General features: G+C 39.8%; 1 protein-coding gene across 1 annotated transcript; it reads left to right on the plus strand.

The window, feature by feature from the left end:
- The first annotated feature begins 20,395 nt into the window (after positions 1–20,395).
- LOC121782524 (dynamin-related protein 4C-like) lies at positions 20,396–22,631 on the plus strand. Its single transcript, XM_042180397.1, has one exon. It carries the CDS (start codon positions 20,477–20,479, stop codon positions 22,454–22,456), a length of 1,980 nt encoding a protein of 659 aa, XP_042036331.1. The 5' UTR covers positions 20,396–20,476; the 3' UTR covers positions 22,457–22,631.
- The last annotated feature ends 5,055 nt before the right edge of the window (positions 22,632–27,686 follow it).

Raw genomic sequence — 27,686 nt, forward strand, 5'->3', positions numbered from 1 at the left:
TTATGTAATTTTTTATTTTTTTTATTTTAATTATGTAATTTTTTATTTTTTAGTAATGGTATCAGATATTTTTAATGCATTTTAATATTGTGGAAATGTTTTTAGTAATTGAAGTATTTAAATTAAATAATGGAATGGTGGATCCCTTGAGCATGTCCTTGAGGAAGAGCATGGATGTGGGTGTTGTGCTCTTGGGGAAGAGCAGGGAGTGAAAAATTAATAAAGTGGCTTCGGGCCCACATCTGTGCTCTTGCCAAAGAGCACGGATGTGGATGCTTACATTTTTTCAAACTGTGATAATATTTAAGGGACGAAAGGAGTATATTTTATTTAATAAATAAATTATTGGAACTGTTAGAGCACAACACTCCTGCAGTGGAGCACAAGGGATCCATACCCTTGGTGAGATTACTACTCTCTCCGATCCATAATAGTGCATGCATTTCTTTTCGACACATAGATTAAGAATAAAATATGTAATGTATTAAATAAAAATATAAAAAAATAGGAGAGAGGAAAAATAGAGACAACAAAGTAGGAGAGAGCGAAAAGTAAGTGAAAAGAAATATGTTGATTTTTACTAAAAAAAAAGAAATAACTCTATTATTATGCAACATACTAAAATAACAAAATGACTTTACTATTATGGAACAAAGTATATAGAAGAGGAAGGGTGGATTAAGCAAGTGCCTAATTGGTATAGCAATTGGCCGAGAAGTTTAACAGTTTTGGGTACCCAATACCCAATTTAAACTAATTCATCAAACATGCTTAACACATGATTTTCTAGGAATATAGCGTTAATTTTAATGACGAATGGAAATTGTTCAAAATTAGAATAATGTTATAAAAAAAGAGTTTATATAGTACTCCCTCAGTTCCATATTAATAGAGTTATTTTATTATTTTAGGGAGTTCGAAGTTAATTAAATCATTTCTATTTTTGGTAAAAAAATAACTCCCTTTCTTACTTTATTTTTTATTTATTTATTTTACTTTATTACGTCCATTTAATACATTACACTTAAACTCAGTACCAAAAAAACGTTTTAATTAACCAAGAATGGAAGAAGTAATAAATTATTGCATGGTAGAATTTGAAAAATAAGTACTAGTAATACTACAAAGAATAAGACAGCTTTATGAAAGAAAAGTGATGGATTTAACACTGTAATGTTCTGGATAAAATAAGGCTGGGTAGTCTACGGATTAGATGTTGGAAAGTACTAGTATATGTAGCTCAGTATTAGGCAATCCACAACGCTTTCTCTTATCTGTCTCTTAACCGTTTCATCTTTTCACTATTCATGGCCCCACTGTACTTTTCATCTCATCTCTTAACTAAGAGACAACATCTACAATCCTCCAACTCTTAACCGTCTCTTAATCATCTCATCCCTTAACTATTCATTCAATTTCATTTTTTATTTTTATTTCCAACAAATTCAATTAATAAAAACACAATTCATTAAATAAAATAAAATTACAATTTAAATCCTAAAAAAATAAAAAACACATAATTAAAATCTTTAAAAAAAATAAAAAAACATAATTTAAAATCCTAGAAATTAAAAATTACACACTTAAAAACTACTCCGCCGGCGAATCATCCCACGAAGGCGGTGGCGGTGCACCGAATGGAGGCGGAATACCAAGTTGTCCCGCCAGATACACAATGCAGGCATGATGGGCTTGATATTGGGCAGGCGTCATGCAGGAAGTGTCCCCCATCGTGGCGGGAAGTACATGGACATTAGGGATGACGGAGGCCCTTGGGAGCACGCCTGGCTTGATTCGCCTCGGCCCCTCCTCCCTCTAGCCGCCTTCGCCGCCTTGGTCCCTTGCGGCCGACGACGCCCACGGGAGGACCCCCCTTCATCGGTGGTCATGCCCTCAACCTCCTGTGAGGCAAACTCTTGTGCAGCGTTGTCTGACCCGCCCTCACTAGACGAGTATTGGTCATTCGTTGTGTGCTTCGTGTGTTTCGAGGTCGAGCCCGTGCTGGACTGGACACCACCGGTCCACCTTTCAACGTCTTTGACGGCCTCCCAAACATCGACATGTTTGAATTCTTTGTTGTTGTCGTCGAAAAAGACTCGCAAAGCCGCTCTCATAATGTTGGCTCCAGTGGCACCGCTTTTGTAATGAGCCGCTTCATTCTTGTAGATGCCGCAGAATTTTTTGACATCTCTGTCGACTCGGTCAAAGTGACTTCGGAGCATCTTCATGTTGCGGCGGCGGGACCCCTTTGGCTTGGTCTCGTTGTAGGCGTCGGTGACCTTTTCCCAAAAGCACTTTCGGGTTTATTGGTTTCCGACGATGGGATTGAACGAGACGCTTACCCAAGCATTGAACAGAGCCATCGTATCCTTGCGGCTGTATGGATGACGGCCTACATCCTCTTCCTCCTCGGCCGCCTCCTCCTCTTCCTCCACGGCGTCGAAGGCCCGAGCCCTGGAGCTTCCACCTCCTCGTCCCCCTTCCGGATTGGGTTCATCCGGAAAATCCTCCCTAATTTGGGATAATCCATGTGAATACCTCTGGGCGGAGGGACGAGCGTATGCATTCACATCAAAATGGGGTGGTTGGTACGCCGCCGGTGTCGACGAGCCTTGGGTGCCCGGCGTCGACGAACCGGAACCGGTAGCACCCAAGACATTGTACATGCCCCCCAATCGCCAAACGTGTTCAAGTCGTAGCCGCCGTCGCCGTCAGAGTTTCCGTCGCCGGACATTTTGAGATAAAATTTGGAGAGGAAAAAGAGATGATTTGAGAAGAATAGATATGTGTGTTGGTGTGTATAATGAGGATGAAAGAGGAGTATTTATAGAAATAAATACAAAATTACCATTCAACGGTAATTAACGGTAACATTATCGTTTAAAATTTTTTTTTTATTAAAATTGGATTTTTAAAAATGATTTATTGCATCAGCGTGACGACGCCCACTCGCGGGCCGGCGAGTGGGTGTCACGCCTAGCTCCAGCGCGCGCCGGGTGGCGCTTAGGCATGCGCAACGGTTCTGAACCGTCGGTTCCGGTTCGGTTCATGAACCGGAGGTTCACGGTTCATCATATGCATAAACCGGAACCGGCCCGCCAAGGGTCCCGACGGTTCCAAAAAACCGCCGGTTCACGAGGCGGTTCAAAACTGCCGGTTTTTGGGCTGAACCTCCGGTTCCGGTTCATGAACCGGCGGTTCAACCGAAATTTAAAAAAAAAAATTTATTTATAAAAATTGATTTTTATATTTAAAAACAATTTTTACAAATAAATGAATACAAGAAATTCATAATTGCCCATATATATTTGATGGGCTTACGAATTTATGAAACCATTCTTGGTTGTTTTTCTTTTATAGAGACATCCTAGAATGTTTTATGTTTCACTTTCGATGTGGGACAAAATCATTCTTGGTTGTTTCTCTTTTATAGAGCCATCCTTGAATGTTTTATGTTTCATTTTCGATGCGGGACAAAATATGTTGAAGTATTTTCTTTTATAACTTCATGTTTAGAGCATTCATTCATCTTTTTCCAATGTGGGATACAAAACTTTCTTTTGTCTTCTACTTTTCTTCATGTTTTGTATGATATATATAAACAAAATTATTATTCAAATATATTCTTGATTGATAAAAATAAAGAATTATTGAGAAATATGATTTGTATATAGAAAATATTTATTTGTATAATAATTACTGTTAGGTTTATACAATTTGTATAAGAATTATTCTTTCAATGTGTATAATATTATTTATTAGTTAACATATACATAAATTTATAAACATAAGCAAATCATTAATGATAAAGAACTAATGAATAATAGTTTATGTGATAATATTTGTTGTTAATTTATAATAATAGAAGATAGAGTATTAATATAGACGAAGAATGATGGACGATCTATTATAAACTTACAAATAATGACTTTTATCCCATATTGAAAGAAAGAGTAACACATCCAAGAATGTGTAACTATAAAATAGAATAATCCAATATACTATCTTCCAAATTAAATCAAATCCAATATACTCTCATCCAAGTATTGGCATTTTAAAAATCAAATCCAACTTTAAATACGGAGTATTTTTTGTCTTTTTAGTCTTTATTATGTATAAAATGTGCTTAAACAAATTTCAAACAATAAGGTGAAAATTACAATTTTATTGTTAATAAATTTGAATAAGACTAAAAATTACAACTTATAATGAATACATTTTATTTATAAAAATTAATAAACACTACTTAAAGTTAAACCTTTTTATTTTTAAAATATCAATACTTAATATTGGACTTGAGCGTTTAAATTGGAAGAGAGTGTATTGGATTATTCTTTTTTATAGTTACACATTTTTGGATGTGTTACTCTTTCTTTCAATGTGGGATAAAAGTCATTATTTATAAGTATATGATAGATCGTCCATCATTCTTCGTCTATATTAATACTCTATCTTCTATTATTATAAATTAAAAACAAATATTATTACATAAACTATTATTCATTAGTTATTTATCATTAATGATTTGCTTATGTTTATAAATTTATGTATATGTTAACTAATAAATAATATTATACACATTAAAAGAACAATTCTTATAATGAATACATTCTATTTATAAAAATTAATAAACACTACTTAAAGTTAAACCTTTTGATTTTTAAAATATCAATACTTAATATTGGACTTGAGCATTTAAATTGAAAGAGAGTGTATTGGATTATTCTTTTTTATAGTTACACATTCTTGGATGAGTTACTCTTTCATTCAATGTGGGATAAAAGTCATTATTTATAAGTATATGATAGATCGTTCATCATTTTTCATCTATATTAATACTCTATCATCTATTATTATAAATTAATAACAAATATTATTACATAAACTATTATTCATTACTTATTTATCATTAATGATTTGCTTATGTTTATAAATTTATGTATATGTTAACTAATAAATAATATTATACACATTAAAAGAATAATTCTTATACAAATTGTACAAACCTAACAATAATTATTATACAAATAAATATTTTCTATATACAAATCATATTTCTCAATAATTCTTTATTTTTATCAATCAAGAATATATTTGAATAATAACTTTGTTTATATATATTATACAAAACACGAAGAAAAGTAGAAGATACAAGAAAGTTTTGTATCCCACATTGGAAAAAGATGAATGAATGCTCTAAACATGTAGTTATAAAATAAAATACTTCAACATATTTTATCCCACATCGAAAGTGAAATATAAAACATTTAAGGATGTCTCTATAAAAGAGAAACAACCAAGAATGATTTTGTCCCACATCGAAAGTGAAACATAATACATTAAAGGTTGTCTCTATAAAAGAGAAATAACAAAGAATGATTTTGTCCCACATCGAAAGTGAAACATAAAACATTCAAGGATGTCTCTATAAAAGAGAAACAACCAAGAATGGTTTCATAAATTCGTAAGCCCATCAGATATATATGGGCTATTATGAATTTCTTGTATTCATTTATTTGTAAAAATTGTTTTTAAATATAAAAATCAATTTTTATAAATAAATTTTTTCTTTAAAAATTCGATTTAACCGTCGGTTCACGGTTCAAGGTATCCCTGACCCTGAATCGGCCCGCCTGAACCGCGAAACCGCCTGCCGGTTCAAACCGCCGGTTCCGGTTCCAGTTCATGAACCGGCGGGCCCGAACTGGCTGTTAACCGCCAGGCCGGTTCGGTTTGTGCATGTCTAGTGGCGTTGGTGCGTGGCGAGCTGTCGCGCCAACCGTCCCTCCGGGATGAGACGCCCGCCGAGACGAGACAGAGATGGATGGCAGCAACGACGTCTCGATGCCGTCTCATCTCGCTGAGACGAGATAGAGACGGCAACGAGACGCGTTGCGGATGGTCTTAAGATAGTTGATCTACGCAGAAAGTATTTCTTTTGGCAATTTTTTTTAAAGAAATTGATATGTTAAAGAGCATTTATAATGATAGCAATCTGTCTCATGCTCTGGTTATTTTATCTTCGTATTTTAAAAATAGGAATATTTGAAATGGTACGAATTTAATACACAATTGGTAAAGTAAGATAGAAGAAGAGAAAAATTGATAAGACAAGAAAAATTAAGAGAAAAATGATAAAATAAGAAAAAAAATAAAATATCCAATTTCGCATATTTTATTGTTCTTTTAATTCTACTCTTTCTCACTCTTTGTGTCCTACGATAAATGTCAAGTTTTTTTTAGTTTATCCCAAAACAAATCACATTTACTTTTTCTTTTAAAGTTGATAGAAAAATATATTTTATCTATCTATACTCAACATAAAACATAGCATCTCAAAAAAGTTTGTGCTATAAGTATGACATACAATATTATAGGACGGAAAGAGTATAATTTTTTTAAATTTCTTAATACTCTTTCAGTTTTAAGGTAGTTGGTCATTTTTTTTGGCACAATTTAGAAATTTATGTGTAGGTTAAAATTGAGAGAGTAAAGTAAAAGATGGAATAAAATAAGAGATCTCCAAGGAGAAAAGGTAAATAAAAGAGGTATATTGATAAGGCTCATTTCATGCATCGGTTTATGGGTGAAATACATGCTACTTGATCGGTTTATCGCGCAAAACAAGTGTTAAATGTGCAGAAATACCACTTGACCAAGGCAGCAAGGCCGAACTGATCAAGCAAGTACAAAAGGCGATAAAAGGCCAAGAATCGGGGGAGTTGATCAAGGGGGAGCGATCAAGCAGTTAGGTGGGGACCGCTGGCTTCTAGAAGAAGAACACGTGAGGAAATGAGCTGGATATGGCACACCATTCTGTTATTAAGGACGATGTTCTAGAAGGGGACACGTGCTAGCTTATGAGACGCAAGGACGGAGCTGAGTCACGAATCTGTTACCAAAAAGCGTCGTCATTCTAGAAGAACAGCACGTAGCAATCAATGAGTCGCTCGCTCTCAGAATGAGCGAATATTCCCTGTCAAGATCGTTATCCAGCTGGCGGCCGGATCGAGCTTATAAATAGAGGGTGTGCCACCACAAGAAGGCATCCGAGACTTTACTTTCCGTCTAGTTTAGCTTAGCTTAGTTATCTAGCGTAGTTCAGCTCTCTAGCTTAGTTTAGTTCAGTTAGATAGCTTAGTTTAAAGGGCGACCGAAAGGGAGCGCTGCAGAATACTCATTTCTGTTAGCGTTATCTTAAGTTTCCCGCTGAGATTCTTCTCAGTTTTTACCGCTTTCTTAGCTTCCAAAGTGTTAGCTTAGTTTAAATTTCACGTTGTACTTAGCTTTTAGTTTAATCAAAGTTATTTTCGCTTTTAATCCGCGCATTTACTTTTCTGTTATTGTCTGCAATTCACTTGATCCAGTAGTTAAATTTCCATTGATCAAGCTAGCTAGTTTAATTATGTCTAGATTAAAAACAGTAGTTAAAAACTCTCAAGTTAAAGCGTGGCAGCAGCCAACCCCCCCTGTTCAGTACTCACACACTCGACACACCAACTTCTATGTGGGATTGACCCCGAACTTGCCGCTTTATTGTTAAAGTTGAGCAAAATTGGGAGTTATAAATTACTTTGGCAAGGCGGAAAGAGCGAGAGCTAGATTGCATTGATTAAGTGGCAACGACATTTGCTAACTGATCCAATCGGTTCGGTTATCATTCCATATAACTTGATCCGCATTCTATTCGTGTTTTCGGCCTCTTCCAAGTCCTTCCAAAATGGCGCTGTTGCCGGGGAAGCATGGTGTTACTTTATGTTTGTGCGTAGTGCGTAGGTGTATATAATTTTGTTTCTCATTTTTTGTTTTTCCTGCTGTTGATGAGAAGGTACCACCAAGGCGATTACTGGAATCATCCCTTGATATACAGAAGAACTAACACTCAGTGGAGAGTCCAGGAAGTCGGCGTTGTCATCACTCGTCGCAGAGCCGAATTAGAAGCAGCAGCAGCCACCGAGCAGAAAACACAACCACCACTACCAGAATGAACGGAAGCAGAGATGGCCGTTGTCGCTGGCGACTCGGGAATCGGCTCTCTACACGCTCATGATGAGAGAGAGCCCACACATGCCATCGCCGCTACTCCTGGAATGCGGACCATCGCAATCAAATCAGGAGTACTGGCCGTTTTGTCCCACTTCTATGGCCTTTCGAAGGAATGTCCGTATGCTTTTCTAGAAGAATTCTGTAGATACTGTGATATTCAGCCCGTGCCAGCTGGATCCACGTCCGAAGATTACAGGCTTAAGGCTATTCCCTTCGTTTTGAAGGGCGATGCGGGTGTCTGGCTGTCAAGGCTGCCGGAAGGATCCATCAGGACGTGGGCTGAGTTCCGCATGATATTCCTCGATCGTTTCTTTCCGATATAAAAAACAAGTGCCCTAAAAAGGGAAATTACAGAAGCCAGACAGGAGTATGACGAGCCCCTCGGCCAGTACTGGGATAGGTTCCAAGGGTTGCTTCAAGCATGCCCTAACCACAAGCTGGGAAAGAAGGAGATCTACTCGATCTTCTATGGCGGACTCACGGTGGACAGCAAGAACGACCTCAACCTCGCAGCACAAGGGGATTTCTCAAATACCCTTTTTAGCCAAACTAAGAATATTTTGGAGAGGTTGATTGAGGCTAAGCGGTCGTACGAAACATCTCGAGGGCAGTACAGAAGAGGAGCAGTGCACGCAGCTGAGGCGCGCAACGATGAAAAGCTGGAGGCTCGATTAGAGCAGATGGAGAAGAAACTGCTGGAAGCAGTAGAAAAAACGAGACCGCGGCCACCGCCTGCACCGAAGGAGACACAGTATGTGGCCCAGCCGCCACCGCCAGAAGAGCATCACTACTATTACTGCGAGTTTCCCCCTGAGGTGGAGCAAGTAAACGTTGTACGCCACTGGAACACAAATGGCAACTGGATCCAGAGGAAACAGAGAGATGCTCAGTGGAGGGACCACCCCAACTTCAGATGGACTGATCAGAATCAAAGCCAACCACAACAGGTACAGCCCTCTGACGGGCAGTCCAACTGGCCAGCTCGAATCTTGGATAGACCAAACACTGGAGGGAATAGAATGCAAGGAGGTCAGGTAGGTTGGTCAAGTGGACCTCAAGGGAACTGGGCAAGTGGAGGACAACTTAACTGGTCAAGCCGACAACAGGAAGGAGAATGGGGGACCAGCACCAAGCCCCTCAGTATAGCAACCAGGGTACGCAACCAAGTAATCAAATGGTGAGTTATGTCCCGCTGTACCGCAGGGGAAACCAGCAATCCCAAGGGAACCAACAGTACTTCCAAGGAAACCAACAAAATCATTTCCCCCAGAATCAACCGGAACAGTATGGATCGCCTGGCTACTACCAGCAAGGCCATGGAGGAGGCCGATTTAATCAGAGGTATAACAGGCAGCAAAATGAAGGCCCAGGAGATGCGATGATTCCGCATCAACCCCAAGATGTGATGCGAGAAATACAAGAGACTCAGAAAGAACAGAGAGCTACATTAGAAATGCTTACGAAGCAGTTATCTCAGGTCGCCATGTCACTGGGCTAGCTGAGAGGTAATGAAGGAAAGATTCCGGCTGCAGTGCAACCACCAGCAGGTCGAGAGATTGTCAATACAGTCTCTCTGAAATCAGAAGGAGTTTATCAGAGCTCAACTGCAAGTTTTTCAGCATCCAGGACAAGTCTTAATAAAAGCCTTGAATCCAGAGCCCTTGATCAAGTCACAGCGAAAGAAGAGTCAAATATCTGTGAACAGGGTGCTGAAAAGAGGAGGAGGGTCGAAGCAGAGGAAGTGACCGGTGTAATCCAACCTGGTGATCTTCCCTCCAAGAGAACTGACCCAGGGGTATTTACGCTCCCAATTTCCATCAGAAACGTTCAAATGGAGCACGCAATGTGCGACCTAGGGGCTTCCATCAATATTATGCCATATTATATATACAAGAAGCTGGATAATGCTAAGCTCGTCAAAACCAATATGGAAATACAGCTAGCAGACGGGTCTTGCATTTACCCCGAGGGAGTTCTGGAAGATGAAATCGTCAAGGTAAACAGATTCATGTATCCCGCCGACTTCTTTGTTATAAAAATGATGTAACCAGGAGCAGAGGAGTCTATTGGAATCCGTTTGGGGAGACCTTTCCTATCCACCGCCAACACAGTCATTGACGTCCGCCATGGGACAATTAATCTGAAGTTTAAAGGAGAGCGACTTACGGTTGGCATTAATGAAGCTGCAAGAAAGCCACGGGACAGAGAGAGCATACAAACAATAAACGCTATCAGCCCTCGGAAACAGGAGTATTCGAAAAAGGAATCCTTCGAAGAGCCATCCTCTGGTTCCACTGAAGGTGAACAGCTGAAGAAAGAGGCAGCAGAATGGTTTAATACGACAGTGACTGGAGCAATGGATGATCAAGCCATTAGAAGGGCAATTATGGAATTTTGCCAGCCGTCACAACCAGCCGAGGCAAGAGAGATTACTCAACCAAGACCACCTGACCAAGCCGCTCCATTAAAAGGAATGCTGAAGAAGGAATCCTCGTTTACAAGGCAACTACTTTCCGTACCAGCATCACCGATGGCTTTCAAGGACCTGTACAGCCAGACATATCACAAAACAGTCAAACCACGATTGCAGAAACAGGAAGAACTACTCTTCCAACACCAACCCCAGCTGATGCCCAAGAAGCGAAGTCTAAACTGGTCGGACCCTCGAACAGTCATGGCAAGGCACACACATGTGGCAAAACTTCAGTACCCTATTAACCAGAAGGAGATCAGAGCCTTGTTAAAGCACGCTGGGGCCCGTGGAGGACTCATCAAGGATTTCGCCGGGAGAGCCCAGATCCTGACGAAGCTTCCCCAGGATGACGTAAAGTTTAAATTTTCTGATGTCTGCAAGGCCGCGTTCCCATTTCTGAAAGATCGATAGATGAGTTATTCTATAATACGCGGCCCTGACTGGAATCACTCCTTTGAGGTGATGTGTGAGACTAGTAACTGTGATGTGGAAGCAATACTAAGTCAGAAAATCCAGGGGAAAAGTTATGTTGTCCTCTATGCATCAAAAACATTGGGTCAGGCGCAAAGGAACTATGATGTGACCGAAAAGGAGATGCTATCAGTAGTCTTCGCATTTGAGAAGTTCAGACAACACCTACGTGGTTCCAAAGTGATGGTGTATACAAACCATGCGGCCATCAAATACCTATCGTCGAAGAGGAGATCAAACCCGCATTTGATCAGATGGTTACTCCTTCTACAGGAGTTTGAGTGGGAAGCAGTTGATAGGAAAAGATGTGAAAACATAGAGGCGAGTCACCTACGCCAAATTCTGCAAAAAAGAAAATAGGGAAGCCATTCCAGACAAGTTCCCTGAAAGGCACATGCATCTGATCAAGTCGAAGTCTGAAGGACAGCGGATCTGCCAGGAAAGGAGGATTGATCAAAGCAAACAGAGAAGATGGGAGCAACTTGCGCCTAAAAGGGCAAAGTTCGCAGGAAGGACCAACAGTCTGGAGGAAAGCAAGTTACCTGAAAGGAACGGAATGTAGGCGTTTGTAGTGGACGACATTTCACTACCAATGCCTAACTCACGCCAGTAAACATGTAGAAGGAGTGATCGGGTATTCATGTGATCGGGTAGTGGACCAACAGTCCGGATCTCACTTTCTATCAACTACCTTCAGAACCCTTGTGCTATCCTCATCTAATTCTCTCCAAATTCAAGTCACCAGCAAACATAATCAGAAAGAAATGCAGGGCAATCAACTCGAGACCTCCAATACCTCCTCGTTTTCTTTAGGAGCCGGTCTCAACAGTAATAATCAGAGATCATTTTCACCACCGAGTCCACCAACCACCAGAACCCCATTATCGCCTACTAGATTCATCGGCCCACTCCAATATATGGAGCCGGCTGACATAAGGCGTGTGGACTCCTTACTCAGAAGTTTTCCCGCCGGCGCTGACCCCGTGGAAATTTACACCGCCCTAAAAGCTCGCCTAAGAATTTCTCGGTCTAAGGACCCTGCTCCGCCACCACCAACAGAAGGGCTACCTCGTCCCAGTGACCTCCTTCTACGACGAAAGCAGGCAGAATTTAACCTTTCATCGACTATAGAGGAAGACTCCATCCCGAGAAGGACGCGCCACCAGACAATGAACCAGCTGCTTCCCGAAGCTGAGGGTTCAAGGCAGCAAGCGGATGAGAAGAAAACCAAAGGATCAGAGCAGTTATTGAAGCAAGCAAGACTGTGGAGAGCAACCAGGTGAGAGCAGAGGAAGGGGGAAGAAAATATCCTTCCTCCCCCTAGTATGGGCCACCATACCAACCAAGGTATGTGGCTTACTAACGCTGCCAGCATGCTTTCTTCCCCCCCCCCCCAGAAGGAAAAAAAGAATAAAAATAATGAAATACCAAGGAGGAGGAGCTCCGATAAACACGAAGCCTTAGAAGCAATAAGGAAGATCTGTGTAATGGAGGCGATAAGGAAGGTGCGCAACATTCCCCTGATTCAACAATCTAGAAGGCAGTAGTATCACCCTTAACCTTGTTTCTTTGTGTAAATTGTGTTTTTGACTCCGTTCTCACACTTAGTCCTGTGTCTGAACTAAGTGTGAGAAATTTATGGAAGTTGTTCTCTGTTTTGCCTATATCTGTTTTATTTTTGTGTGGTTATTAGCATGTTTTGATTGCTGGCACTGCCTCACACTTAGCCCAGTGTCTGGTCTAAGTGTGAGAAGTTCCCTTGATTGTTGTTGTGCCGCCGCCTGTGTCTAACCCTTCTTTCCACTGCATCCAGTCCCTCGAGGACGAGTTCATATGCAGTGGGGAGGGGGGACGGGTTAGTTACAGTAAAATCATACATGCTAAAATTTTTCAAAAAAAAATAACAAATTCCAGATAGTAATAAAATAGGCAATATGCATGAAATTGGATAAATGGAAGACTTGATTACTTTTTGGGAGAGTTAGAAAAAGGATTCAGTATGCTCACATAAAAAACTTGATTGCAAAAACTTGATCAATTTGAATGACGCAAGTATGATGGAAACGCTCAATTTCTAAACCAACTGTGCCAACTCTCTATACGTGAGTTATAAGCCAAAATTAGAACACTTTATACTATTTTTACAAAAGAAAAATTTACGAGAGGCTGACTTTTAATATTGAGATGAAAATTGCGCAAGTAGTAAGGACTAAATGCACTAGGACTTAGCCTTTTGAGACGTTTTCTTCCTTCGCTCCACAACCCCGCCTCATTAATCAAGGCACCCCTTAGTTAACCACTTTGATCCCAAACACCCTTACCCATTCTTTGAAGCCTTAAGACCAAATACGAGTTTCATATCATTTGAGAAAAGAGGGTCGAAGAGATGAAGTTGTCAAAGGAAACAAAATGAGATAGCAATAGAATGGTCGAAATAAAGGGTAGTCGGGTTGATCAAGTTAGACAATCAGGTTGATCATATGAAAAGGATGAAAAGGTCTGAAAAAAAAAGGGCAGGAAATAGTTGTAACCTGACCCAGAAAATTAAAAGTAAAAATAATAATAAGCCGAAGGTTATAAGGCTAACTGTCGAAATCTGCCCGAGAAGGAGCACCAAGAAATAAATATCCCAATTTTGATCCAGCGAGTTTAGTCAAATCTTTGGCCTTTCGGCTCATGTAATTTTTCTTTAAAAATTTTATATTTGAACTTAGAACCCCTAGAACCCTAACCTAATACGTTACTACCCTTGAGCCCCGTTACAACCCAAAACAAAGACCTTAAGGAACTATCTTGTGCAGTCCGATTCAAAGTATTAAATTTGTGGCAACACCGAGTGAACAGTCCTAACATCTCTGGTGAGAAAGGAGTGACTGAGTGAATCCAACAGTGGTTTTTAAATTGAGCAATCTTGACAAGCTGACACCTTGATCAAGCAAAGGGGAAAGAGAAGGAACACAAGCTACTGACAAATGGATTGACCTCGACCTCGGGTATGATTGTTGGAAAATTATTCGGTCTAATGCATACATGTGAATACGTGTTTTTATCTTAAGGTTTTGATTTTCTTTTCATTTTCCTTTACTAGTGAAATAAGTAAACCATGCCTGAAATTTGCCTTATCTTTTTCTTTTATTTTTCTTTATACTTGAGGATAAGTATGTTTTAAGTGTGAGCAGTTTGATAAGGCTCATTTCATGAATCGGTTTAAGGGTGAAATACATGCTACTTGATCGGTTTATCGCACAAAATAAGTGTTAAATGTGCAGAAATACCACTTGACCAAGACAGCAAGGCCGAACTGATCAAGCAAGTACAAAAGGTGATAAAAGGCCAAAAATCGGGGGAGTTGATCAAGGGGGAGCGATCAAGCAGTTAGATGGGGACCGCTGGCTTCTAGAAGAAGAACACGTGAGGAAATGAGCTGGATATGGCACACCATTCTGTTATCAAGGACGATGTTCTAGAAGGGGACATGTGCTAGCTTATGAGACGCAAGGACGGAGTTGAGTCACGAATCTGTTACCAAAAAGCGTCGTCATTCTAGAAGAACAACACGTAGCAATCAATTAGTCGCTCACTCTCAGAATGAGCGAATAATCCTTGTCAAGATCGTTATCCAGCTGGCGGCCGGATCGAGCTTATAAATAGAGGGTGTGCCACCAAAAGAAGGCATCCGAGACTTTACTTTCCGTCTAGTTTAGCTTAGCTTAGTTATCTAGCGTAGTTTAACTCTCTAGCTTAGTTTAGTTCAGTTAGATAGCTTAGTTTAAAGGGCGACCAAAAGGGAGCGCTGCAGAATACTCATTTCTGTTAGCGTTATCTTAAGTTTCCCGCTGAGATTCTTCTCAGTTTTTACCGCTTTCTTAGCTTCCAAAGTGTTAGCTTAGTTTAAATTTCACGTTGTACTCAGCTTTTAGTTTAATCAAAGTTATTTTCGCTTTTAATCCGCGCATTTACTTTTCTGTTATTGCCTGCAATTCAGTTGATCCAGTAGTTAAATTTTCATTGATCAAGCTAGCTAGTTTAATTCTGTCTAGATTAAAAACAGTAGTTAAAAACTCCCAAGTTAAAGCGTGGCAGCAGCCAACACCCCCTGTTCACTACTCACACACTCGACACACCAACTTCTCTGTGGGATCGACCCCGAACTTGCCGCTTTACGGTTAAAGTTGTGCAAAATTGGGAGTTATAAATTACTTTGGCAAGGCGGAAAGGGCGAGAGCTAGATTGCATTGATTAAGTAGCAACGACATTTGATAACTGATCCAATCGGTTCTGTTATCATTCCATATAACTTGATCTGCATTTTATTCGTGTTTTCGACCTCTTTCCAAGTCCTTCCATATATCATCTATTCTCTCCGTTCCATAGTAGTAGAGTCATTTTGTCATTTTGGTACGTTCCATAGTAGTGGAGTCATTTCTCTTTTTAGTATATAAGTCAACACATTTTTTCTCACTTACTTTTCTTTCTCTCTTACTTTCCTCTCTCAACAATTTCCTCTCTCATATTTTGTTAGTACTATCTTTTTATTTATAGCATTACACATTTTTTTTTCATAATCTCCGTGCCGAAAAGAAATGCATCCACTACTATAGAACATATGAAGTATTTACCTTCTCAAAAAGTGAAATATACCTTTTCAAAAATTAATACAATCCAAAGTGAAAAGATATAGAAAGGTAAATTATTTTCTAAAATAAAATAATAGTACAAAATGCATTTCAAACATAAAGGTATAATAAGTTCTCAAATACATTCTCTATTGGAGAAAGATTTTTTCATAAAAAGAAGACAAATATGGTAATTATAAGATTTTACATCTCCATTGATGGATGGGTAAAGATACCTCTCCAAAATTGGAAAAGTTATAATACCTTCTCAAATACTTTTCCCCTTGGAGAATGATTTTTCATTAAAAAAAAGATAAATATGGTAGTTTTAAGAGTTTACTTATCCATTTACATCTTCCCTTGGAGTGGCTCTAAGAAATATGAAGACAGAGTAAAGTATGGTAGAGGATAAAGTAAGAGATGGAGAAGCGTTTGTTTTCAGCACATGATTTAAGAAAAATGGTATTAAATTAGTTAAGTAAATGAATAATAAAATATGAAACGAAAAAGATATATAGAGATGAAGAGAATAAAGTAAAAGAGATAAAAGTAATTAAGAAGAAAGAGGTTGGATTTTTACTAAAAAGAGAAATTACTTCATTATTATATAGAACATATCAAAATGATAAAATGACACAACTATTATTGAATAGAGGGAGTACACTCAACTCCTTTGAGGACTTTGGGACTTGGGAGTATTAAAGCAGTAAATAGAGTGAATCAGTACAATCTATTTGTGGGGGCTTAAGTAAAACTACAGTTATTTATTCATGCAATAAAGTACGTAGTAAAAGTAGAGTGCATGTAAAAGAATTCACCACGTTAGAGCATCCGCATCGCGTCTCAATGCGGGCTCGATATCGTCTCTCCGAGACGAGACCGCATCGAGACATCGATGCAAGCTCCCGTCTCATCCCCATCTCGTCCCGAAGCTCGCCCGGAAGAGGAAGCTGGCGAGCTCCCGTTGGTCCGTGACGCCCACTCGCCGGCCCGTGAGTGGCGTCGTTTATATCCGTTGAAAATGTTTTTTTTTGTTTTTTTTTTAAATTCAGGAAAAATTCAAAAATTTAAAAAAATCCCAAAATATACTAGCTGTTTATAGTCGTTTATAGCCTTTTTTCAAATTTTTAATTTTTTTCAATTTTTTTAAGTCCACAATCACTTTTATAAATATCAAATCATTCCCACAAATTAATCCACCATAAAAAACTCTTTATTCTTACTCACTCTACATACTTCATCTCAAAACATTATTCTTCTCCCAATTCATGGATCCATTTGAGCAAATGCGTCGAATAATGGAAAAGTCGCTAGAAGAAGATCGACGTAGGGAGGAGGAGGTAGCAGCGGCGCCTCAAAGGCGATCCCGGATTTACATCCATCGTGACCGGGAGGAAACCGCCGCAAGGTTGGTACGCGATTACTTCTATGAGAACCCAGTATGGGGAGAGACATACTTCCGTCGCCGTTTCCGCATGCGGAAATGGCTATTTCTGCATATCGCAAATACATTGGTAGCCCGGGAAGAGTACTTCCAAGAAGGGTTCGACGCTATTGGCCGTCCTAGTCACACGACGTTCCATAAATGTACTGCAGCAATCCGTCAGCTTGCTACTAAATAAACGGCGGATTTGTTCGACGAATACCTGCACATTGGGGAAAGCACTAGGAGACTGTGTTTGATGAACTTCTGCAAAGGCGTCCGGGCAGCCTTCACCGACGAATTTCTCCGGAAGCCAAGCACCGCAGATTGTCAGTTTCTGCTCCAACTTCACGAACAGGTGCACGGATTCCCCTGGATGCTTGGCAGCGTCGATTGCATGCATTGGCAATGGAAGAATTGCCCTGTGGCGTGGAGGGGGTCATACACGAGCGGCCACAAAAGCACACACCCCACCGTTATACTCGAGGCCGTTGCCGACTACCGGCTATGTATTTGGCATGCGTATTTTGGGGTCCCCAGATCGAACAAAGACGTCAACGTGCTCAACCAATCCGACCTCTTCAGTGAAGTTTTGAATGGTAAAGCGCCAGCCATCAACTTCATCGCTAACAACCGCCAGTATAAAATGGTGTACTATCTTGCCGACGACATCTATCCGAAGTGGCCAACCATCGTGAAGACATTCAACATGTCGATGAACGAAAAACAAACTCTTTTTTGCACAGAAGCAAGAGGTTGCTCGCAAGGATATGCAGAGAACGTTCGGGGTTCTCCAAGCTCGATTCAACAATATCAAAGCCTCGGCTCATACGTGGTTTATGGAGAATATGGTCAACACCATGTGTACGTGCATAACTTACACAACATGATTGTCGCCGACGAAGGACCTAAGGTGGGAAATTGGTTCGACCCTGAAACCCCGGGAAGCTCTACCGCAAGTAGTCCGCCTCGCAGTGGAGTGCATCCGTCTTTGCAAGAGCGGTTGTGTGTTCGGGTAAGGACACGTGATTCTACAGCCCACACCCAACTCCAGGAGGATCTAATGGAGCACATTTGGGCAAATTTGACAACCGATAGACGCACATGATCGTCATTAGAGAACTCCTTCTTCTGCTTCTTTGAGTTTTGAGATTTTGAATTTAGAGAGAGTGAGCGGAAGATTTTAAATTATGTATTTTTTAATTTTTTTTTTAGGATTTTAATTATGTGTTTTTTATTTTTTTTAGAATTTTAAGTTGTAATTTTATTGTATTTAATGAAGTGTGTTTTTATTAATTAAATTTGTTGGAAATAAAAATAAAAAATGAAATTGAATGAATAGTGAAGGGATCAGATGATTAAGAGATGGAGGGATGCAGGTGCTGTCTCTTAGTTAAGAGATGAGATGAAAAGTACAGTGGGACCCATGAATAATGAAGAGATGAGACGGTATTGAGACGGTTAATAGACATGGATGCGGATGGCCTTAGAGCATCCACAACGGTGGTACGTCGCCACGGCCGTCCGCGCCGCTGGCACGGACGCTACCCGACGCCGCTGCGCTCGCGCCGTGCCAGCGAGCAGCTGACGTGGCGCGCTGGGATTCGTCAACGGCATAGCCGTTGTGTTTAAATTTTTTATTTTTTTAATTAAAAAATCGGTTTTTAATAAAAAAACCGATAAAAAAAATTTCACTTCCCAAAAAAAAATATATCTGTTTATAACCGTTTTTTGCCACTTTTTAATTTTTTTTTCATTTTTGTACCCCAAAAATACACACTTTCATCTATAAATACCCCCAATTTCACTCCCAAAAATTCACATCAAACTACACAATTCTCATCTTCATTCTCTCATATCCATTTTCATCTTCAATCTCTCATATCCATTTTCATCTTCATTCTCTCATACCCTACTACATCACTATGTCCGGCCAAGACGATAACCCTACGGGCTCCCACGGTTGGAACCCCAAATGGTTCGGTTCACAACCGTTTCCTAGTCCGGAAACGGACTATTCGGCCCCTCCTCTCACCCAAGATTCGGGCGTTTCGAGTGGCTACCGGCCATACCCGGTTGACGAGCAAGGTGCCTCCGATGGGCGATACGGGTGGACACCGGAGCCTAGGCCTCCCGTCCCTTCCCAAACTCCGACTCCTCCATCTCGCGCCGGTGTCCGCACACCGTACTCACCGGCGGAGATGGAAAGATTGTTCAAGGCATACTTGGAAATCTCCAAAGATGCGGCGGTTGGCACGAACCAATCCGGCGATCACTTTTGGTGGCGCGTCTCTCGGCGGTACAATGCAAACCGGCCGCCGGGAACGATCGAGCGCAACGAGAGTATGGTGCGCAACTGCATCGGCCGAGCCAACGATGAAATTGGCAAGTTCAATGGCTATTTCCTCCAGGAGTCGCGGAATGCCGGGAGCGGCCGGAGCGAGGTCGACATCATCACTGTGGCGCTGAGCACCTACCAATCCATGAACGGTAAGTCGTTCAAGTACCTAAATGTTTGGCAGGAAACGAGGACGCACCCGAAGTATCTGGGAGGCGTAACATCCTCCTCTAGCGGCTCCTCCAAACGGTCACGGTCGGCATCCCTATCCGACGCCGGCGAAGAAGTGGCTAGCCAACTCGCCTAAGCTAACTTGGGTAGCCCCGACGCCGGACCAAGCGGTTCCCGACGCCGACCGCAAGGAAGGAAGAAGGCGGCGACCGAACGCCGTCGCGCCGCGACTCCATCTGCCCCCGCCCTCGAACCCGCACCCTATGTTCCACCTCCACCCCCGAACAACTAGTTGTGGGCCCTTTTGGCCAAACTCAATATGGCCGATAGGTCAACTATGACCCCCACGCAACTTCAAACGCACGAGGACATGATATTGGGTCTCAAAAAATAATTGGGGTTGGTGCCGCCGGATGCGTAGTCTTCCTCGGGTAATATTAGCCAATAATCATGTAATTTTTAATTTTTAGGAGTTTAATTATGTAATTTTTAATTTTTAGTTTTTTAATCATGTAATTTTTAATTTTTATGATTTTAATTATGTAATTTTTAATTTTTAGGATTTTAATTATGTCTTTTTTATTTTATTTGTAATTTGTAATATTTATTGTGGTTTTTTAATGAATTTTAGTATTATGGAAATGTTTTTGTGTAATTGAATTTTAAATTAATTGTGCTCGTCCTTGCGGAAGAGCACAGCTGTGGGTGTTGTGCTTTTGCCAGAGAGCAGGCAGAAAAAGTGGGGTCGGGCACACAACCGTGCCGCTGGCAAGAGCACGGTTGTGGATGCTCTTACTCTCGTCGCTTTATAAAATCACCACCTGCCTCCCTATCAAACTCCTCTATCTATCAATCTCTCTATCTCTCTAGCAGCAATCCGCATTGCTATTGATCCTATAGACGAAATATCATCTTCTACAGTAGAGTCCGTGCCCAAGATGAACCTCCTCAAGATTTCCAAATTCCACTTCCATCAAGCTTACAAACAAGAAGATGAATCACCTCCATTGATGATCCCCCACGACGCTCCCATCGTTTCCCCCTACAACCAAAAGATCCGTCCTCTCCTCGACACAGTCGACACTCTCCGCCACCTCAAGATCATGCAGGAAGGCATCCAGCTCCCCACCAACGTCGTCGTCGGCGACCAGTCCTCCGGCAAGTCCAGCGTCCTCGAGTCCCTCGCCGGCATCCGCCTCCCCCGCGGCGACGGCATCTGCACCCGCGTCCCCCTAATCATGAGCTTGAAAAATCACACAAGCCCCGAGCCTCAGCTCTTCCTAGAATTCAACGGCACAACCGTTGAAACAGATGAGGAAAATGTTGTGGACGAGATCATCTACACCACTCAAGAGGTCGCCGGAAAAGGGAAGGGCGTCTCCAACACCCCCTTGACTCTCGTCGTCAAGAAGAATGGCGTCCCCGATCTCACCATGATCGATCTCCCCGGCATAACTAGGGTCCCGGTCAAAGGCCAGCCGGAGGATATCTCAGAACAGATCCGAGACATAATCATGAAATACATCACGCCGGATGAGAGCATAATTCTGAATGTGCTCTCAGCCGGCGTCGATTTCCCGACTTGCGAATCGATCAAGATGTCGCAGAGCGTCGACAAAACAGGGGAGAGGACTCTCGCCGTCGTGACAAAGGCTGATAAGTCGCCGGAGGGGCTGCTGGAGAAGATCGTGGCGGACGACGTCAACATCGGCCTCGGATACGTCTGCGTCATCAACCGCATCGGCGACGAGACATATGAAGAGGCTCGGGCTAGAGAGGCGAAGCTGTTCGCGTCGGATCCCCTGCTTTCGAGGATTGATAAGTCCATTGTTGGGATTCCTGCTCTGGCGGAGAAGCTGGCGGCGATTCAGGCCAGCATTATCGCCAAATGCCTGCCGGAGATCGTGCGCAAAATCAACGAGAAGCTCTCTGCGAATGTGGAGGAGCTGAATAAAATGCCTAAGAATTTGAGCTCAATTAGTGATGCCATGACTGAGTTCATGAACATCCTTGGCTCTGCTAGGGATTCATTGAATAAGAACTTGTTGCACGGTGAGTTTGATGATTATCTCTATGCTGGTGTGAATCCTACTGCTAAACTGGCGGAAATGCTCAACAAATTTTCCGAAGAGCTTAGGTCTGCGAAATCCGAATCTAAGGAGGATTTTTTGGGGGATGAAATTATGGCTTTGGAGAACAGGCGATTGGGGGGGCTTCCCAATTTCATCCCCAAATCTGCGATCCGCAGTCTGCTGGGGAAGAAGATGAAGGAGATTTCAACGGCGCCGTTTGAGTGTGCGGAGAAGATATGGAATTGCATAGAGACAGTGGTGATCTCCGTCCTGCTGCAGCACTGCGACTACTACCCGCAGATCATCCCCTGCGCGAGGCGAGCCGCAAAGAATCTGATAGCGAGGAAGAAGCAGAACTCGGTAGAGTGGATAAGCGACTTACTGGAGATGGAGAAGCTCACAGACTACACGTGCAATCCTGAATTCAGCACTTACTGGAACAAGCTAATGTCGGAGCAGGGTAATTTCATGGCAAGGGTTCGCGCTAGAACTTCACCGGCGGCCTTTACCTTGAGCAGATACGGAGAAGTTAAAATAGGTCATCTGTGGTGCGTGAACTCGGATATGGTGCAGACCGCGTATGATCTGAAGATGAAGATGGCGGCGTATTGGGACGTGGTGACAGGGAGGATGGTGGATAACTTGGTGCTGCACTTGCTCTGCAGCATTCAGAAGCTGTTGAACAAGGAGATGCAGAAGGAGATAATAAACGAGGTGATGGGGCCTCAGGGGAATGGGCTGGAGAAGATGCTGGAGGAGCTGCCAGCAGTTTCGGAGAAGAGGAAGAAGCTGCACAGCAGCATCACATTACTTAAGCAGGCCAAGGACATTATCGATCTTGACTAGGTTTATTTAATTCGGATGTAATGAATTGTGATCGTATTATGGTATCCTAGTATTTTCCCCTAATTATGCTCAGTGTGAGCTTTATTTAGGAATGTGTTAGTAGTTTGGTATGTTAGTGTGTTTTCAGTGTGATATATTTGGAGTGTTTGGTATGTCAGTGGGTAACTTGGTATAATGCCACTGCTCTTTTGTGCTAATCTATTAGAGTACCTAGTAATTCTCGGGGATAGATCCCCTTCTGTGCCAATAAAACATAGAGCAAGATGCTGTGCATAATATGCAAGATTTTGTGAACAAAACGCAGCCATCTCTTTCTCTCACGTCTTTCAATATTTTCATTCTTTCATATTTCTTTCATTCTTTGTTTTTATATTAGAAAATGCTAAAAATTATTATAAAATTAAAATACGCAAGATTTTGTGTAAAATACGCAGCCATCTTTTTCTCTCTTTTTGCGATATTTGCATTCTTTGTTTTTACATATTCTAAGGAGTACTTTCTCCGTCCTACAAAATATGTCTCAATTTCCTTTTTAGTTTGTCCCACTAAAGATGTTACATTTCCATTTTTATAAAAAGTTACCTCTTAAAATAATATAAATATTATATTTTCTCTTTCCCTTTAACGCACAAAACAAAAACTCCTAAAATTTTGTTTGGTCCCATAAGTGTGACATTTTTGTGGGACAGAGAGAGTATATAATACTGAAAAATGTTGTAAAATCTGAGAGTATTAATTACAGTTACCATGAAATAGAGTAAGTAGCTCAAAATATGCAACCGTTAATTATTTTATACGTCTGATGATTTGAAGAGTTGGTGTCATTTAAAATCCGTATACAATAGTTTTTAGTATTTTATATATAAACATAGAAAGAATGAATGAAAATACTAAAAGTAGTGAAAGAAAGAGACTGTATAAAATAAAGAATAAAATATTGAAAGAAGAGAGAGAAAGAGATGGCTGCGTTTTGTTCACAAAATATTGCGTATTATGCACAGCATGTTGTGCTGTGTTTTTTGGCACAGTATGGGATCCATTCCCGTAATTCTCTCGTTTTCTTTATACAGTATGTCTATTTCCCAAACTTCCTATGATTGTCACACAAATTACCTCATTCAAGATACATATAAGTTTTTTCTAGTATTGCAATAGAATAGAAGTTTTTCGAATTGAGCTAATTCCTTGTCATAAAAAAATATTATGTCAATTAATTTATCGAGTAATCTTAATACATGTCCAACATTAGGTGCCACATGGAATAAAATTAAGCATAAAAATAAGTCAAAATCTTTAATGATACACAAAATATAAGTTTAGTAGGAGTAGTAGTTTTGAAACATGATTAATAACTAATTTGTTACAAATATGATACTCCCTCCGTCTCCAAAGAATATGCACTTTGGGTTCGACATTAGTTTTAATGCAAAATTGGAAAAGTAAGAAATGAGTAGAAAAAAGAGTAATTAAAGTATTGTTAGTCGATAATGAGTCCCACTCAGTGAAAAGACTTTTCAAAATTGGAAAGTTCATATTTTTGTATGACGGAATAAAAATGAAAGAGTACATATTCTTGTGGGACGGATGGAGTAATTATTTATGAAATTAACTCCAAATAACATCTTTTGAAATTATCACTAAAAGTACTAGTATATTGTATGATAGCAAATTTTAGTTATATTTTTCTTCGATTATATAGTTTTAGTTAAAGAAAGTGTTAATACAATATTCTCACAATTTTGTACTATGATTTGTGCTACTACTTTTTTTAATAAGGTATTTAGCATAGAAAAGAAAATTAAGTGATGCATTGGCCGAATATTCATTCTCCTTGAAAAAATTAGAGCTCTCACATACATTCAAAACCGCACATATTCGGATTCAGAATATATATATATATATATATATATATATATATATATGAGTCTCATTATTCACAAATCCATTCTTAAAGACTGAACCACCGAACCATACTAAATTAGGATTTTTATATCTAGTTTTTTTATGGATGCGAGGCACAAATTTATCAATTATTTTCGCCTTCATCACGAGCCTATTTTAATTCATCCGAAGGTAAATAAGTCATACAAACATGTTACGAAGATTTAACTTCATTCCAGTAGGTTTTTACTTCATTCCAGTAGGATTATTACTTCATTCCTGTACGTAAATACGGTTTCGCCGTCGCGTGACGTTCTTTCTCTCTACAATATCTATCACCACCGCCACAACGCTAATATGGTGTAATAAACACATGGAATTATGTAATAAATTATTGGAATGAAGTATGTGTAGAAGCATTTGAAGTCCTACTGGAATGAAATAAAAACCTTATCCAATGAAGTAATAACGTTTCTGAATGAAGTAATAAATGCACTTGAATAAGTTGCATTTTTTAATGTAAATAAAGTAAAAACTCAGGTCAATGAATTCAAATGAAACATATGTTGAATCATTTCAAAACCTACTGGAAGAAAATAAAAACATGTTGTAGTTTCAAGGTATTACGTATGGAATGAAGTAATAAACCTATACAATGAAGTAAAATGAGCTGCTAATGAAGACAGAAAAATTTACACAGCTGCACATCTCATCAAAAAAACTAGATCTAATGGCCCAGATTTGGTCTCTAGTTCGGTCTTTAAAATTGGTTCGACATTGATCACAACTATATATATATATATATATATATATATATATATATATATATATATATATATATATATATATAAATAAATATATATATATAGGGTCATGATCTATGGCAAACACCCCTTAATCAAATAACTAGAGAACAAATAATAGCCACAAGATCAAAAAAATCAATGGCTAATAGTAATTTTCGAATTTGATGATATATTAGCTCCCTCAATCAAAAATTTACTCCATAATAACAAGTCAGGGGTATTATTGTCATTACACCATCAAATTAAATCCAAAATTGTGTTAGTCATTCAGATATTCGCGCCGATTCAATTCGTCTCTCTCGTTCTCCTCTGTTCAATCCGTCGAAAATCGCCGACTCAACCGCATTCAAGCCGTCGCCGTCGCCGTCGCCGATTAAACCGCATTCAACTCGTCAGCATCATCTACTTTGTCAAACAAATGGATACAAATCAAAAGGATTTTTCGAAAAGTAAGTTTCCTACTGATTAACAATCATTTCTAGGTTTTATTTTAGATCTGATTTAGATTTGTATTCTTTGTAGCTTTCGAACGAACAAAGAAAAAAACAACCGGAAGTTCCATTTCACTTCACTCAGGCTCGAACCGTGAGTCATTCCTACTATTTATTAATTTTAATATACAATATCTTCGTTTGTTGTGAATATGAAAACCGTAGTTTCTGTGTTTAGATTTATAGTTGTTTCACTGATGTTAAGTGATTATGAAAACCGTAGTTTCTGTAGTAAGATTTATAGTTGTTTCACTGATGTTTAGTGATTATGAAAACCATATGGCCTTTGTATTACGTTTACATGGTTAGATTTATAGTTGTTCTGCAAAAAAGAGTGAAGTGTTTTCTGAACAAGAGTGAAGTGTTTTCTGAACAAGAGTGATGTGTTTTGTGAACAAGAGCGAACTGAAATCAGAATAATAGTGATGTGTTTTTGTGAACAAGAGTGAAGTGTTTTCTGAACAAGAGTGAAGTGTTTTCTGAACAAGAGTGATGTGTTTTTGTGAACAAGAATGATGTGTTTTTGTGAACAAGAGTGATGTGTTTTCTGAACAATAATGAAGTTTTTCCTGAACAGGAGTGTAGTCTTTTCTGAACAAGAGTGATGCCTTTTGTAAACAAGAATGATGCGTTTTCGGAAAAAGAGTTAAGTGTTTTGTGAACAAGAGTGAAGTGTTTTATGAACAAAAGTGAAGTGAAATCAGAATAAGAGTGATGTGTTTTGTGAACAAGTGTGATGTGTCTGATTTTTTGCTATATTGATTTTTTTCCTCATATCCATGAGGTTGCTGCAGCCGAAAAAAGGTCTAAGATGCGTGAAGATAGACTGCTACAAAGTGCTGCACGTACAACTGAAATAAGCACAATAAATCAACAGGATGTTCTTCGAACAACAACTTCTACCGAAATAAGGTCAAAAAAGAAAAATGATATGCAGAAACCAGAGAGTGAGTTATGTAATTATTTATGTATTGGGCATAGTTATTAATGTATAATTTTGAGCTATATTAAGTGTGTATTCATGAATTTGATCAAAAATCTTGTATGTATTCAGCCTCAAAGCGTGGGAGGTCACAATGCATCGACAAACCAGAAATGCCTGCCAGAAAGAAACAGGCTAAAGCAAAGAGTGACAAATCTATTACTTGTAAAATCAGAAGACCTAAATTGGTCATTAAGATAAGGGTGAAAGTTCTGGTTGATGCCATTGAGAAAATGAACTCCAAACAAAAAGCTGCTCTAGAAGAGATGGGTTTCGGACAGCTTGTGCATTTGAAGATACGATGTATTCCTGCTGACACGGCATTTTCACTACTTGAAAATTTTAATCATGACAACTGCTCTAGAATAAAACTTGTTGATGATCAACCATTACACATCACTGAGGAGGATGTGTATGCTACGTTGGGACTGCCAAGAGGAGGGTTGATGATTAAAAGAGAAAAGAAGCATGAAATGAATGATGTGATGAAGACCATTGTCAATGCTAAGAAGAACAAAGCAATAACCCCAGCTGATTTGCAAGAGCAGCTTGATAGTGATCTAGAAGGTGGAGAGTGGTTTAAGAAAATATTTCTTATTCTGTTGGACAATGTTCTGATCTCACCAACTGCCAACGAAAAATGTCTTGGCCGTATCTTGGACGATATTGGCAACATTTCAAATGTGAGGCAGTACAATTGGTGCAGCTACGTGTTGGATACGCTAATCACAGCATATGATAGCTGGAAACTCAAGAACAAATCCACCCCATTCACTGGACCAATCACTTTCCTCTTGGTGAGTTTTCTATTTTAATAATTCCTTTATAGTGAAGTAAAAACATGCTTAGAGTGAAGTAAAATCATATTTAGAGTGATGTTTTTCACGGTTAAGTAGTAAATGCATGGTTAGAGTGATGTGTTTTTTATACATGAGTGAAATCAGAATAAGAGTGATGTGTTTTGCGAGTGAAGTAAAATGTGAATAAGAGTGAAGTGTTTTGTGAACAATAGTGAAGTAAAATCAGAACAAGAATGAAGTGTTTTGTGAACAAGAGTGATGTGTTTTGTG

This window comes from Salvia splendens, chromosome 20 (genome assembly GCF_004379255.2).
Source record: "Salvia splendens isolate huo1 chromosome 20, SspV2, whole genome shotgun sequence".
NCBI classification, from domain to species: domain Eukaryota; kingdom Viridiplantae; phylum Streptophyta; class Magnoliopsida; order Lamiales; family Lamiaceae; genus Salvia; species Salvia splendens.